Source organism: Carettochelys insculpta, chromosome 7 (assembly GCF_033958435.1).
Source record: "Carettochelys insculpta isolate YL-2023 chromosome 7, ASM3395843v1, whole genome shotgun sequence".
NCBI lineage: Eukaryota > Metazoa > Chordata > Testudines > Carettochelyidae > Carettochelys > Carettochelys insculpta.
This window is the reverse complement of record NC_134143.1, coordinates 72877966-72892756: the sequence shown is the minus strand read 5'-3', so window position 1 is coordinate 72892756 and position 14791 is coordinate 72877966. Positions and strand designations below refer to the sequence as shown.

Sequence of the window (14791 nt, the reverse complement as noted above, 5' to 3'; positions counted from 1 at the left end):
AGCCCCCCGCCCCCGCGTCCCCGGCCCCCAGCGGCGCTGACCCGGTCCCGCCTCTCCGGCGCTCGCCCCCACGTGCCGCTAGGAACGCGCCATCCTCCCCCGACCCCGGAACCACAACAGCCTGACGTCACTTCCGGGGCGGGCCCGACGCCGGAAGAGCCGCCCGGAGCCATGACCGCGCGGGGGACCGCGAGCCGCTTCCTCAGCAGCGTCCTGCGCAACGGCCTGGGCCGCTACGTGTGTCAGCTCCAGCGCCTCAGCCTGGCCTTCAGCGCCGACGGGCTCAGCTCGCGCGGCGCCAGGTTCTGACCCCGCCCCCTGACCTCTGACCTTGGGGGCAGGCGGGGCTGTGACCCCTGACCTCTGACCTTGGGGGGGCAGGGACTGTGACTTCCGCCTCTGTTCTCTGCCCGTGAGGGGCAGGCGGGGCTGTGACCCCCCACCCTCTGAGTTTATGGGGCAGTGCCTGTGACCCCTGACCCTTGCTGGCAGGGCCGTGACCCCCGCCCTCTGACCTCTGCCTGGAGCAGGCAGTTGCCCTGATCTCTGACCCCTGGTTTTTGACTTGTGACGTGGGTGGGCTGGTATCCTGACGTGGGGCACTTCGGCTTCCATTGGGGAGGGAGATGCCCTGATCGCTGATGGGGCAGGCAGGTGGTGGGGAGGTGTGTATAGGCCGCCCCCAGGCATGTTGCCCACTCAAGGACTCGTTGAGATCTGCACACTTAGCTCCTTTCCTCTTGGGTCTCATGTCTCACTCATCCAGCTGCTCAGTGCCAGGTGGGGGTTCCCAAGCAGGGGCACCCCTGTGCTGTGACCCCTCCCGTTAGGTGGGCCAGAGAGTGATCAAGTGCTGACCCTTCACCGGTGATTTCTCCTTGCTTTCATGTTGTAGAGAATACATAGAAGAAAAGGTGGTGGACTTTGCCAAGCAGAACCCTGGAGTTGTGGTATACGTGACCCCACAAAAATGTAGAAGCCCCACACTGGTTGCAGAATATTGTGAGTATGAAAAATGCTGGTCCCAGTTTAAATGAAGGGGAGATTTGCTGAGAGCACCACTGGTATTTAACAGGTATCCTGGCAAACAAAGATTTTAACAAGTATCAGAGAGGTAGCCGAGTTAGTCTGTATCTTCAAAAACAACAAGAAGTCCTGCGGCACTTTATAGACTAAGATATATTTCGGAGCATAAGCTTTCATGGGCAAAGACCCGCTCTGATGAAGCGGGCCTTTGCCCATGAAAGCTTATGCTCCGAAATATCTGTTAGTCTATAAGGTGCCAGAGATTGTAATGCATCACGTTAAAGGCTGCTTCCTCCTAGATCTAAGGGGCTTGAATTACATGGAAAAACTATATTAGTCCTGTCGGAATTTTGCAGTTGTTATTTTTGGAGGGAAAGTAAAATTGCAGAATTCCCCCAGAATTGCTATGTGCAGGTAAAAGATAAGAATTCATTCCTTAAGAATGAATTAAGCTAAATCAGAACGAGGCATTCTTATTCCAAAATAGGAGTGTGCACACATGAAATTATTCCAGACTAGCTACAATGATTTAAATTGGCAGCCTACCTTAAATCTGTGTTAATTATCAAGCAGAGGCAAGCCCCAGCTTCTATACGTACGACAATGGACATCCCTGGCTGTAGAGCTGAGAGTCTTTTGTGGAATTTAGAGAAGCAGATTCCTTCCACCAAGAAGAGCTATGCCCAGACTCAGAGCTGGCTTGAGGGAGTAATCTATTTGAAGCATTTTGGAACTCATGTTGTGTCATCAGAGTGCTCACGAAAATGATGGCTTCTGTTAAAGGAACACCTCATTTAGTCACACTCTGAAAATCATGGACCTCTTACAAGTCAGATTTAAGAGAACTAACAAACTGAAAAAAAGGTTTGTGTAACCTGGCTTGGACAGCTCATATGCCTTGTCCATGCTAGTTCCCCTCTTTGGGGAGTCTTGTGGCAGCAAGGAATAAAAAACAATTTTATAATGTGATTGTAAGACCACAGCTGTCGGTCTGGAGCAGCTAGGGGACTCGAAGCTATATTTAAGTCATTGTTTGTCAGCTTGAAATCCAGGAGAGACAAGGTGGGTGAGAGCACCTTTTATTGACCAACTTCTGCAGCTGAAAGAGACAAAGACAAGCTTTCAGCCTCCACAGGTCTCAGACCTAAAGAACAGCTCTGTGTAGTACAAAAGTTTCTTTGTCTCTTCCACCAACAGAAGTTGGTCCAATAAAAAAATATTACCTCACCCCCCCACCTTATCTGTCTCATTTCCTGGCAGGTCTGTGGCTATAGCAACACTGCTAATGTGAGATCTAGACAGTTTCAGTGGGCTTTTAATGACTTGGGGGGGAGTCCAGTACTAGGTTAGCATTGCAATATGCGCTCTGAAGGTTAGGGGGTGCTGTCACCCTAGAAGAGATTTCTCAGAGGCGGGAGTAAGGTGAAAGGCAGAATAAAGAGCTGACCCTGGAGAAGAACACGGTGAGGCACTCACTCAGCATTTTGCTGCGGGGCGGAAATGCTGCAGAGGGTTTGAGGCGGGAGCACGAGTGGCAATGCATTGATCGAAGGCACAGCCTCTTAGAAGCAGCTCTCACTGGCAAAGCAGCATTTCCCTCCCCATGGGGGCTGACGTTGAGAAAGTCACTGCCACCTCGGAGTCGCTGCTCCCTGGACAAGGCCATTTAAATGCACAGGGCCCAGGAGCAGTTAGGTGGTTGGCAAAAAATGGGCCTTTCTTCCCCCACAAGGGCCATTGCCTCTCAGTAGCCGGTGGGAGGGACTCGGGATGGGCCCGGGGTTTGCTGCAGGGATGGGATGTTGTTTCCGGGCAGCAGGAGAACTTTGCTGGCCCATGAGCCAAAAGACCAGTGGTGCTTCCTGTGGGGCTCTTTGTGAGGGGCCTGGGCACCGATCAAAAGTCCTGCACGGAGCAAGAGCCGTGGCGTCCCCTCAGCCACCCCGACTGGCGCCTCTGCACGCAGTGTCCACAGGTGGGGCCTGCAGCCGGAGTGCGGCAGGTGGAGGGGGCTGGGCAGGGCCGCGGAGGTTTAGAAACCAGGCCAGGAAGAAGGTCGGGAGGCTCGAGCCTGTCCCGGTGGAGCGGGACCTGCTGCCACAGATGGCATCACGCTGGGCTGAGAACAGCATCTGCCTCTCTCGGGGCCTGGCAGGAAGGGAGCCTGCCTGGGCTGAGGCTGCCCGTGCGGCGGCGATCCCCTGGCAGGGACAGGCGCACAGCTGGTGGGAGACAAGAGGGGAATGAGGACAGCCCTATGCTAGCACGGAGATCTTTTGTCAGTGCGAGATAGGGGCCTTCCTGCTGAGCCAACGGGAGCGCGTGGCCTCTTGTTCCTGGGGGCTGGAGGCCTCGGGCAGCTGGGAAGATGCAGCCCCTTTGGCCTCCTGCTGATGGGGGGCGGGGGGCAGAGCAGGCTGATGCCCCCTCGGCCCAAAGCCAGCAGCAGCGTAGGACGGGGCAGCTGGCTGGATTGGACGGCAGGGCCTGGCTTGCAGCCACACACCCAGAGCTGCCGCTAAGTGGGTATGGCTCAGGCTGGCAGTTTGATGGCTGACCTGCGAGAGGGGGTGCAGCCCCACTGCCCCAAGCTCTCTGTACCTCACATTGTTTCGCCTTCATGTTGCACCCCAAGCGTTGCTGCAAGCTGTTCAACACCTGCCACTTTCCACCCCAGAAGCGGCTGCATCGCAGTGGCGGGGGAGACCCTGTTGCTCACACTGAGGCACTGCCGAGGTGTGGTTTCTTACCAGCCTCGCAGCTGCGTCTCTCTGCCCCTCCAGACCTAGAGACCCCCCCCCCCCCGCTAGGTCCTGCCGTGTGGCCAGGGACACGAGCAGACCTGGGCTCTCCTCCCAGCAGGGCTGACTCCCTGGGCGCCTCTCTCCTTCCAGTGAACGGAGCCGTGAGGGAGGAGTTCATCGCCGACAAAACCATGGATGAGATAACACAGCTCATCCAGAAGATGGTCAACCAGTCGGGGCTGGAGATCATCCGCATCCGGAAGCCCTTCCACACCGACTACCCCAGCATCCAGGGCCAGTGGCACCCCTTCACCAACAAGCCGAGCGTCCTCAATGTGCAGAGCCTGCGCAGGCCGGCGCAGCAGCCTAATAAAGTGTGAGCGGCTGGAAGGAGCGTGGCCCCCGTGTGGGTGTGTGGCGGGGAATGAGACCCCTCGAGTTCAGAGCCAGCGAGCCCCAGGTTTAACACTGGGGCGACGTGCCAGCCACTGACCCAGCCCAGCATCAGTAGTAACTCTTGGCACTCTGGTGCCCTCCAGTGGGACATCTCCCAGCACTGCACCCACCCCCACCCCGCACCAGGTGAATGTCCCTTGTCCCAGCTTGCCCAGGAGGCCTAGAGATGAGAGGAACCTTGCGCAAAGTCATCAGCAAGTCACTGGCCCCAGCAGGTAGAAGCAGGAGTCCTAAGTCCCTGCTGGCTGGGCCTCAGCTGCCAGGTTCCACCCCAGAGACAGCTGCATTTCAGAGAAGAGAGCTTTCGCCTGTAATGCACAAGGGGATCAAGGAGCTCTGGGAGCCCCCACTGTCACAAAGTCCCAAACTCTCCTGCCGCCCCAGCTCTAAGCCTTGCAGCGTTAGCTCCCAGGCCGGGGCCCCCTGCTGCGGGCTGGTCCCTGGGAGGATAAATGAAGCGTTTGTGGTCAAGGGGGTTTTCTGGTTCCCAGCAGCTGAGGCTCCCCTGCCCACCCTGGGGGTGTTCCCTTCCACCCTGTTCTTCACGCTGCTGCGGAGGGTCTGTGGCTGATTTCCCGCGGCAGGAAGCAGTGAAAAGCATCTGGCCCAGATGGTGAGACCTGGCCGCCCTTCAGAGCAATGGCCGTGCTCCCCCGTGAAACACGGCCAGGTGCGGGGCAGCTGCTGTGGCTTCCCACAAGCCCAGGGGAAGAGCCCACATGCTCAGCCCTTGACTGCACAGGCCTGAGTCAGACCCTGGCAGGTGGCCAGCTGTCCCTGGGAGCACTCACAACCCTGACTGCCGGTCCCTGCCTGGACGGGGCTGATCAGAGCACGAGGAGGGGGTCTCGGCTGCCTGCTTCAGAGCCGCCAGCAGTCGGCCTGAAGGGGGAGCGGTTCATGCCCCTCGGGGGTTTGGTGCCACCCACGCTGCGGGCCCAGCACGTTGGCAGAGCAGCTCATGTTTCCCCACACGCCTCAGCCCTGCTCCGTCTCTGTGCCGTTGAGCCCCTGGCTGCTGCACGAATGGTGATGGGACTGTGCCACGCGGGGGGGGGGAACCGCTGCCCACCCGCCAGCCCAGAGCGCTGCCCGGGCTGCAGGGCCAGGCCTCAGGCTGTACCTCCCTCCCCTCAATGCGGCTGGTGGGTGCAGCAGCTGCCCCCAACCCTGTCAAAGTACCTGGAAGCCGGCTGTTCTCTCCCAGGGTGGGCAGGCCCCGGGGGCACCAGGGTGGGCTGTATAGCCCAGCAGCCCCACCTTCTCTCTGGCTCTGGGCCCAAAGAGGCAGACGGCTTGTGGGCTGCAGGTGGGGGGGGGGTGTTCTGGCTGGAGTGCTCCCCACTGCCTTCCCCAGCCTGTGCCAGCCACGTGCCCGTCTGCCGTGGGCAGCCGAGGACCCTCCCACCCAGCAGATGACACAGGAAACCCTAGACCAGCTGCAGGTGCTGGTGAGGCTGCCCAAGGCCGCTGCCCAAGGCCACAGCCTGCAGGTGTGGCCTGCTGAGCCATGTGGCCTGGGGCCATGCCCTGGAGGAGAGCTGCTGGGGGTGCTGAGACAGAGCTGAGGTTTTTGGCACAGAGCTGGCTGGAGGGGAGACGGGCAGGGTCCGTAGCCAGGGGCTGGCTGGCAGCTGGCCATTCCTTTGTGTCTGGGGTGCATTCTGCAAGTTTACACAAGGAACACCCCAGATTCCACAGGTGCATTGCAGCCTGCTGGAAGCAACCCAGAACCCCCCCCGATTTTTAGCCCCCCAGGTGAGCTAAAGAATGGTAATACTAACACTACTACCTTGCCAGGTGCACTCAGGGCCCTTTGCACTGAGCATCTCTCCTAATCCCAGGACTCCTGGAGCTGGGGCTTTAGGTGAAGCACTGAAGATCATGAACCTTAGCCATGCCTTTCTAGTGAACCTTTGTGCCCCAGGCACAGCGCAGCGGCTGCTCTCCTCGGGGGGGGGGGCAGCCCCCAGTCCAGTGGGAACAGCTGCCAGCCCCTCTGGACATGCCGCCCAACCCAATCCTGAGCCTGAGTTTGGGCAGCGAGCTGAATATTAGCTCCTATCCACTTCCTCCCTGCCCTGCCCCAAACCCTCGCACCTGGAACCGCCCCCTCCCCCCAGCGTCAGCACAGAACTGTACCTTGGGTTGGGGGGGGCGGGGGGGGGGCAGCCTGTGAGGTCTAAGAGGCCAGATCTCATGGTGATGGGCACGGTCCAAGCATCTGACTAGCTGGGCGACACCCTGGCCTGAACAACATCCTTAGCCTAATTACAGCCAGTGGCCAACCCCTCAGCTGCTGCTAATCAGCTGCTCCAGTGAGGCCAAGGCAGCTGACTTGCTCCCTGGCATCGTTAACCCTGGAACCTACTGAAGTCACTTAGAATGTACTGGCGCTAGCTGGAAGGCCACGTCACGCCCTGCAGCAGAGGTAGCCCAATGGCCCCTCATAGGACGCCCCAGGGCTGTCCTGCTACAATGACCAGAGCGCTCTCTAGGGACCAGTGGGCTCCCGGGTTTGACTGGTGGGTCCACCACGCCCTACTGCCCCGTCCCCCTCGTTCTCGCGCTGCCTCCCCAGACTCACACCACGCTGGCTCGCTCAGACAGCTCCGGGTTTATTGAGCAGCAAGGGGCAGTGGCAGCCTGGCACCCGGGGCCAGAAGCCGCTGCCGCCGCACTTGTCCATGGCGGGATGGCACAGGACACGGGGCCGGAACCGGGGCTGGGGGGTTCATATCAAGCGGCCCTGGAGATGAGGTGCTTCGGTCGGGCAGGGCTCCAGCACTGCCCCCCCACCCCACCTTGGCACAGGCGCATGGTAACACTCAGCTGAGGGACGTCTGCCGGGCTCTCCTGCTTCCAGCCACAGCAGGTCTCTGGGTGCCTCGGCTCTCCCCAGAGCACCAGAGGCTGGTAACGGCGCAAAGGCCAAAGTCAGTTTGTGGGGTGAGCGCATGGCAGCCCCTCCTACCCCCCGCTGGGGCTCTGCCAGGCCGTGGGAACACTCTACCAAGGATGCCGCCTCAGCACCATGGCAAGGGCCACTTCCAACCGCACCGGCAGCACCCGCTGGCCGGCCAGTGGCACGGCCCCGCAGGTCCGGTCTCGGAGCAGACGCAGTAGCTGGCGCTGCCTGGCGGGAAGCAGCGGCTGGTCCTGCCCCAGAGGGGCGCGTGCACGCTGCCTGAGCCACGGCGCTCTGCCTGGGGCTGTCCCGGAGCCAGCAGTCCCCGCACCTCAAGCCACGGCGGTCGCCTGCTCTCGGACGGGCCCAGGCCACGCTGCAGGCCTGCGTGCCCAGCGCTGTTGGGGGGGCCGTAAGCCCGAGGGCGCGAAGCGGCGGCCGGATAGAGGAGGAGCAGGAGGCGCTCTCGGAACAGTCCAAGCGGCGCAGAGGGCAGATCTCTGGTGCGTCCCAGGCCTTGCTCCCAGGGGCTGTGGCTGGACTAAACCCAGGCTGTGCAGACCACAGCCAGAGCTCCAGGGCTTGTGCTCCCCACACACACACACACACAGTGCCAGGCGCTGGAGGGGAACCCTGCATAGCTGCAGGCGTGCGAGGGAGCGAGCGGGCCTGCCATTCTAGCCCGGGGAGCTGAGCTCACATGCATACGGCAGGGCTGTCCCCAAGCCCTGCCCGAGGGGAGCCTGTGCTTGGACAGGCAGCAAGGGGCACGCGGGTGGGGCAGACCCCAGCAGAGAGACAGCAGAAACCCAGGGGAGCTGGACTCGGGGACCCTCTCCAGCGCCTGTAACCGGGGTGCCTCCGCTCCAAGTTGGTCCGGCACAGGCTAGGGGCAGGAAGGGATTTAAGAGCTGCAGCCCAGACCGCCCCCGCCTCATGAGCCCAGCTCAGGGCAGCAGAAGCTGTGCCCGGGGCATGGACCGAGGTGGAAGCCAAGCCGTGAGCAGAGCCTGGCTGTCCTGTGGCAACAGCTGCTCCGACAGGCTGGGAGCCAGCGCCAGGGCGGGGAAGGAGCCACCGAGATCACCCAGGGACAGACGCAGCTCAGGGCCCCCAGAGGCATGGGGAGACCCCACGCAGCTGGGGGGGGTCTGGGAACCTGGCACACGCGCGGACCACTCCGCACCACAGCCACGCACTCGCTGCAGGGCCACCAGCGGTCACGCTACGTCTTGGCAAAGGCAGTGTCAAGGGGTGGGGGGCAGGAGTCCCGCCAACTTTTTCCCATCCAGGGATGGAATAAATTTTGTTCTGTGCACCAAGGTGTGTGCGGATGTGCACCACCCACAGACACAGGCTGCCGGCTGGGGGTGCTCTGCTAGTCAGCTGGGCGGCGCCTGAACCTCTCCTGGGTGGCTGCCCAAGCGCTCAGCTTCCAGGGAACGCTGGTGCCTGCCCCACACATCCCGACACAGTGACCATCTCCCCAGGTCCCCGGCCCATGACCGGGCTGCAGGCTGGCAACACCGGGACAGCTCAGGGCTGTCTCCGTTGGCGACCGATGGCGGGCCAGGAGCAGCTCTCTCCCCACCAGGCCAGGCTGTGTGGAAAGCCCGTGTCCCCCGGCCCTGGGCTCTGGTGTGGAGGCCCGGTCGCAGGAGCCAGCCCCTTCGCGTCCTGGCAGCAGCAGCGTTCGGCTCCAACTGACGGGCACCTGCTGAGAGACAGACAAGGGCTCGTGTTAAGGCTTTTGCCCAGAATGCACAGCTGGGTGTCCAGCCACACTTTGTGATGGCTACACCCCAGCTCCTGGGCGGCTCTGGGACCCCCTGCACCTGGAGTGGCTCTGGGACCTCCCTGCACCCTGTGAGCAGCTCTGCCCCCACCAAGCAAAGCAGGGACACCCCCAAGCAGCATGGGGTGCCCCCTGCACTGGGAAGTGCCATTCAATCCCCCCCCCCCGCCCCGTAAAGCCATCTGGGCTCTCCAGGTCCAGCCCCATGTCCCAGTCTGGCCCCAGCCCCGCTCTTCAGGAGCAAGGTGAAGGCTGGGCCCCCCAAACCAGGCCGGCCACTCCGGGGTGGGCTGGGCACCTCAAGCCACTGCTGCACCGCTTCTGCTCTGCCTGCCCCTCATACACCAGCCCCTGCCCCCCTGGACACAGCCAGCCAAGCCTGTCCCTGTCCCGGCCCCGGCCCCCAGGAGCCAGGAGGCCTGGCCGGAGTCCTGCAGGGATCTGCAGTGGGTTACCTGCTGGTCCTGGCTGCGGCTGGCACGGCCCCCACCCCCGCTGAGCGCCTCAAGGGCGTGCAAAGCCCTGGGAGCTGGCTACAATGTGCCCTATGACTCCTGCCAGGGTCCTGGCGGGGTGGGCACACCCCTCCCCCGTAACCCCACTGACCGCCCCAGCTTGGCGCCAGGTCTCTGCTCCTGCCAGCAGGCAGCCGTCCGGGCAGGGAAGCAGCTGAGCAGGGAGCCAGGGGCCGGGTCTTCCCCAGCTCAGCTGGGTCTGGCAAAGCCCGTCCGGCCTGGGGGTGGGGGAGCCCAGCCATCACGAGTCGTTAACGGGCTGGAGGAAAAGGGCCTCGTTCAGCAAAGGCCGCAGAGGAGGCTGGGGGGGTCTGTGCACCTGGTATGCCCCGACCGAACCCCAGGAAGGGACTGGAACCAGGTTCCCTTGAATTTCTCCCATTCGGGGTGGAATAAGTTTTGTGATGTGCACCCAGGCACAGGTGAATGTGCACCACCCACGGACATGCGCTCTGCCAGCTCTGCGCGCTTTGCTACTCAGCTGGGCGGCACCTGAGTCTCCCCCGGGCAGCTGCCCGAGTGCTCGGCTTACCGGGAACGCTGCCCAGGCCGGGGCAGGAGGCCGTGGGCTGGAATGGCCTGGTGCAGCCCTGGCAGGAGCTGCGGGGGCTGGTGACGGCCTGGCCTGGCTGCATGGGCCCCTCTAGTCCTTGGCTTGTCCCCGCTCCTGCCAGCTCCACCCTCCTGCAGCACATGCCCCGCTCTTGGCCACCCTCCACCGACGCCACCCTGAGGTGCCAGCCCCGACTCCCTCCATGCCCTGCACGCCGCCGGCGGGGCAGCCCCTTCCCACGGCCTCAGTGCTCCGGGCAGGGACACGGCTCCCACCTCGTGCCGCCTGCCCAGTGCCGGGGCTGCCGCCTGCCCTCCAGTCCCACGCTGAGCCACTGGGTCTGATTTCCCCGGCGCCCGTCGGCTCCTCTCGGTCTCTCACCCACCGGGTCCCACGGCTGTGGCTGCGGCGCAGGAACCGGGCTGCTCTGCAGAGCACTGAGCCAATCGCGGCCTCTTTAAAACAGGCACCACCTGCTTCTGGGGAGAGAGGGGCCAAAGTCTCAAGCCAGTGGCATCCTGAGCAGCTAATTTACACAGGCTCATCCCCAGCAGGCCCCTGGGAACTCCCTGTAAGCCAGGGCTTTCCAGACTGGGGGCGTGGAGAAATTCCAGGTGACCCAGCCCCCCACCGTCATCCCCCCGCACCCCAAGAAAGAACCAGCCTTTGCTTCCGGCTCTCAGCAGCCCCGGCCGTTTCACATGGGTGACCCGGCGCAGCTGCTATAAAAAGCAGGCAGCCGGCGAAGGCCCACATGGAGTTAAGCTGCCTCCTGCAAAGGGGAGTGTGGGTTGGGGAGAAGGATGGATTAGATGGGGGCTGGGGGTGCCTGGCGTTGGGGGAGGGGAGGGCCTTGGGCAGGGGCCTTGCAGGGCTCGGGAGGGCGGCTGGCCCCAGCACTTCCGAGCTCAGTCAGTTTGGACAGGAGGCTCTGGCAGCACAGGGCTCAGGCGGGCAGGCAGCTGGCGCGGGCAGCTCTGGAGGCTGGCATGGGGCTCAGGCAGCTGGTCAGCTGGGGCTGCACCAGGCACCCGCAAGGGCCAAGGAAAACTATTAGCGCTTATTTCTAATTTCCAACAACACTTTTGTATCAAGTGTCTGTGTTTATTTTAAATTAGGAATTGAATTTTTTGTTTAGGGGGGTTGGAAGATGGTGAAGAAGAGATGTGGGGGGGGTGAGGGTTTCTCAAAAATCAAAAGGGAGGCGTGATGCCAAAAAGTTTGGGAAGCCCCGAGTGTAAGCGGATAGTGGGTGCCCGAGATTGGCACCGGGCTGGAGGGGAGCTGGGAGAGACACCCATCAAAAAGTCTTAGAGACTTGAACGTAGAAGAATTTTCCCTTCTGCCCCACAACTTCCAAACTGCTCCCTGCGCCCAGACTTGGAAGTGGCGCCGTTGTGCTGGAGAACGCTCTGCCCGAACAGACCTCAGCAGGCTCATCTTCTCAAGCAACAAGAACGACAAACAGTCTAGAGAACGGGGCTTCGAGGGACTGAAAGAACTGGGCTGGTTACGTTTGGAAGAGAGAAGATTGAGGGGGGACATGACAGCGGTTTTCAGGTATCTGAAAGGGAGTCATAAGGAGGAGGGAGAAAACTTGTTCTTCTTGGCCTCTGAGGATAGAACAAGGGACAATGGGCTTAAACTGCAGCAAGGGAGGTTTAGGTTGGACATTAGAAAACAGTTCCTAACTGTCAGGGTGGTCAAACACTGGAATAAATTGCCTGGGGAGGTTGTGGAATCTCCATCGCTGGAGATATTTAAGAGCAGCTTAGACAGACGTCTAGCAGGGACGGTCTAGACGGTGCTTGGCCCTGCCATGAGGGCAGGGGGCTGGACTCGATGACCTCTCGAGCTCCCTTCCAGTTCCAGCGTTCTCTGCTTCTGGGCTTCCTCTCGGGTGGTGGGTGCAGCCCGGCACAGAGAAGGGCGGGAGCACTGGGGCTGTTCAGGCTGGAAAGGAGACGACCGAGGTCATGGGGAGGAGACAGCGACTAGGGAAGTGGTGTGGACCCTTTCCCATAACACAAGACCTGGGCCCTCGCCCAATGAAACGACTCAGCCGCCGGCTTAAAACGAAGCAAAGGACGGTTCCTTCCCATGGGGCACAGCCAACCGGGGAACTCCTGGCCAGAGGATGTGGTGAGGCCAGAACTGTGCAGGAGTTGCTGGAGCAGAGATCGCCCATAGCTATTCGCCTGGGCAGCAGCCCCCCAGCTTTGGGCTTGCCGGCCAGCAGAGCGATCACTCCAGGAATGACCCTGGTCTGTTCGTTTCCTCTGCCGGCCACCGACAGAAGACAGGAGCCTGGGCTGGGGGAGCTTTGGTCTGTCCCAGCTTGGAGCCCTGAGCCTTGCCAGGGGCTGCCCAGCCCCTCCTGTTCGTCAGCTACTAACTACACCCAGCAGGAGGGCAGCCCCTGGGCAGCATGCAGAGCCCGGCTTGAGGGGACAGAGCCAGGCAGAGGCACCCACAGGAGGGGCATTTCTCCCGCTCCCCTCCAGCTCTGCAGCCCCACCGCCCCGCTGGAGGGTGGCTTTGCAGCCTGGCACCCAAGTTTGCGTGGGGCCTGCTCGCACCAGGGCCGGTGGGCTCCGCTGACTCAACTCCACGATGCTCTTAAGCCTGCGAGCAGCTTGCAGGCCTGGGAAGGGCCCAGCCCCTGGTCTTCCTTGGCATCTCTCCTCTGGAGGCTCGCTGGGCCCAAGGCAGGGCTCTCTCCTGCCAGGCCTGGTGGCGGGGACCCGGTTGGGCTCCGAGAGGTTTCAGGGGAGCAGGGCATGAGCCTGCCAGGGCTGGGAGAGCACAGCCGTGTCGCTAGGGCAGAGGAGACGTCCGCACGCTCCTTGGGAGCCAGGCAAGGGCCTCCCAGGCTGGCACTGCCTCAACCCCAGCAGCATCTGCCGGGCATCTCCAGCGCTCACAGGACTCAGCCTGCTGGAGGGAGCCTTCCTCCCAGGCCGGCTGCAGCAGGGGCCGGCTGGACGCCGGCGGCTCTGAACAGACTCTGCTCTGGTGGCCGCCATCTCTTGGGCCTGGCACAGATCCGAGGGGGGTTGTGCGCCTCACCTGTGACAAAGGCAGCACCCTGCGGGGAGCCCACCCCTCGCCTGTCAGCCCCGGGCTGGGCACAGTGACCCCTGTGGGAATCTACCCCTCAGTCACCCCACGGCCAGGAGGGGGCTCACTCCAGCCACGGCGCGTCTGCAGGCTGACCCCGGCCACCGCCCACCAGCCACTGGGACACACCCAGAGCCCTGACCTGCACCACAGGCGTGGGGGGACGTTACTCACACAGAGACCTGGCCCTGAAGCGCGGCCCGCGCGACGGGCTGGGGGGACGGGGCAGCTGGCTGGACTGGCCTGCCTGCCAGGCTTTCATACGCATCCTCTGCGCCTCCTGGCCTTGTGCACACCCATCCCCTGTGCACACCCCCACCTCTCCTCTCCTTGTGTGCACACACCCATCCTCTGTGCACACTCCCACCTCTCCTCTCCTTGTGCACACACACCCATCCCCTGTGCACACCCCCACCTCTCCTCTCCTTGTGCACACACACCCATCCCCTGTGCACACTCCCACCTCTCCTCTCCTTGTGCACACACCCCCATCCCCTGTGCACACCCCCACCTCTCCTCTCCTTGTGCACACACACCCATCCCCTGTGCACACTCCCACCTCTCCTCTCCTTGTGCACACACACCCATCCCCTGTGCACACTCCCACCTCTCCTCTCCTTGTGCACACACACCCATCCTCTGTGCACACCCCCACCTCTCCTCTCCTTGTGCACACACACACATCCCCTGTGCACACTCCCACCTCTCCTCTCCTTGTGCACACACACCCATCCCCTGTGCACACTCCCACCTCTCCTCTCCTTGTGCACACACACCCATCCTCTGTGCACACCCCCACCTCTCCTCTCCTTGTGCACACACACACATCCCCTGTGCACACTCTCACCTCTCCTCTCCTTGTGCACACACACCCATCCCCTGTGCACACTCCCACCTCTCCTCTCCTTGTGCACACACACCCATCCCCTGTGCACACTCCCACCTCTCCTCTCCTTGTGCACACACACCCATCCCCTGTGCACAGTCCCACCTCTCCTCTCCTTGTGCACACACACCTGTCCCGTGCACACTCCCACCTCTCCTCTTCTTGTGCACACACACCCATCCCCTGTGCACACTCCCACCTCTCCTCTCCTTGTGCACACACACCCATCCCCTGTGCACACTCCCACCTCTCCTCTCCTTGTGCACACACACCCATCCTCTGTGCACACCCCCACCTCTCCTCTCCTTGTGCACACACACCCATCCCCTGTGCACACTCTCACCTCTCCTCTCCTTGTGCACACACACCCATCCCCTGTGCACACTCCCACCTCTCCTCTCCTTGTGCACACACACCCATCCCCTGTGCACAGTCCCACCTCTCCTCTCCTTGTGCACACACACCCATCCTCTGTGCACACCCCCACCTCTCCTCTCTCTGTGCGCACACACCCATCCCCTGTGCACACTCCCACCTCTCCTCTCCTTGTGCACACACACCCATCCCCTGTGCACAGTCCCACCTCTCCTCTCCTTGTGCACACACACCCATCCTCTGTGCACACCCCCACCTCTCCTCTCCTTGTGCACACACACCCATCCCCTGTGCACACCCCCACCTCTCCTCTCCTTGTGCACACACACCCATCCCCTGTGCACACTCTCACCTCTCCTCTCCTTGTGCACACACACCCATCCCCTGTGCACACTCCCACCTCTCCTCTCCTT

The 14791-nt window shown here is 62.1% G+C and overlaps 2 protein-coding genes across 8 annotated transcripts in view; one reads left to right on the top strand and one right to left on the bottom strand.

Annotated features, from left to right (window-relative positions):
- The first annotated feature begins 137 nt into the window (after nt 1-137).
- MRPL43 (mitochondrial ribosomal protein L43) lies at nt 138-4163 on the top strand. Its single transcript, XM_074999272.1, has 3 exons — nt 138-302; nt 896-1002; nt 3921-4163. Exons 1-3 carry the CDS (start codon nt 172-174, stop codon nt 4148-4150), a joined length of 468 nt encoding a protein of 155 aa, XP_074855373.1. The 5' UTR covers nt 138-171; the 3' UTR covers nt 4151-4163.
- A 2668-nt stretch (nt 4164-6831) lies between these two features.
- SEMA4G (semaphorin 4G) overlaps nt 6832-14791 on the bottom strand; it is a 94619-nt gene continuing 86659 nt past the window's right edge. For 2 of the 7 annotated variants that reach the window (XM_074999264.1, XM_074999266.1), the window contains exons 16-17: nt 10273-10476; nt 6832-8851 (exon numbers count right to left, since the gene is read on the bottom strand). The gene's annotated coding sequence lies outside the window, so the exon portion shown is untranslated. Of the gene's footprint in view, nt 8852-10272; nt 10477-10510; nt 11951-14791 lie in introns of those variants that run through there. The other 5 variants (XM_074999265.1, XM_074999267.1, XM_074999268.1 and 2 more) reach the window with 5 other exon arrangements.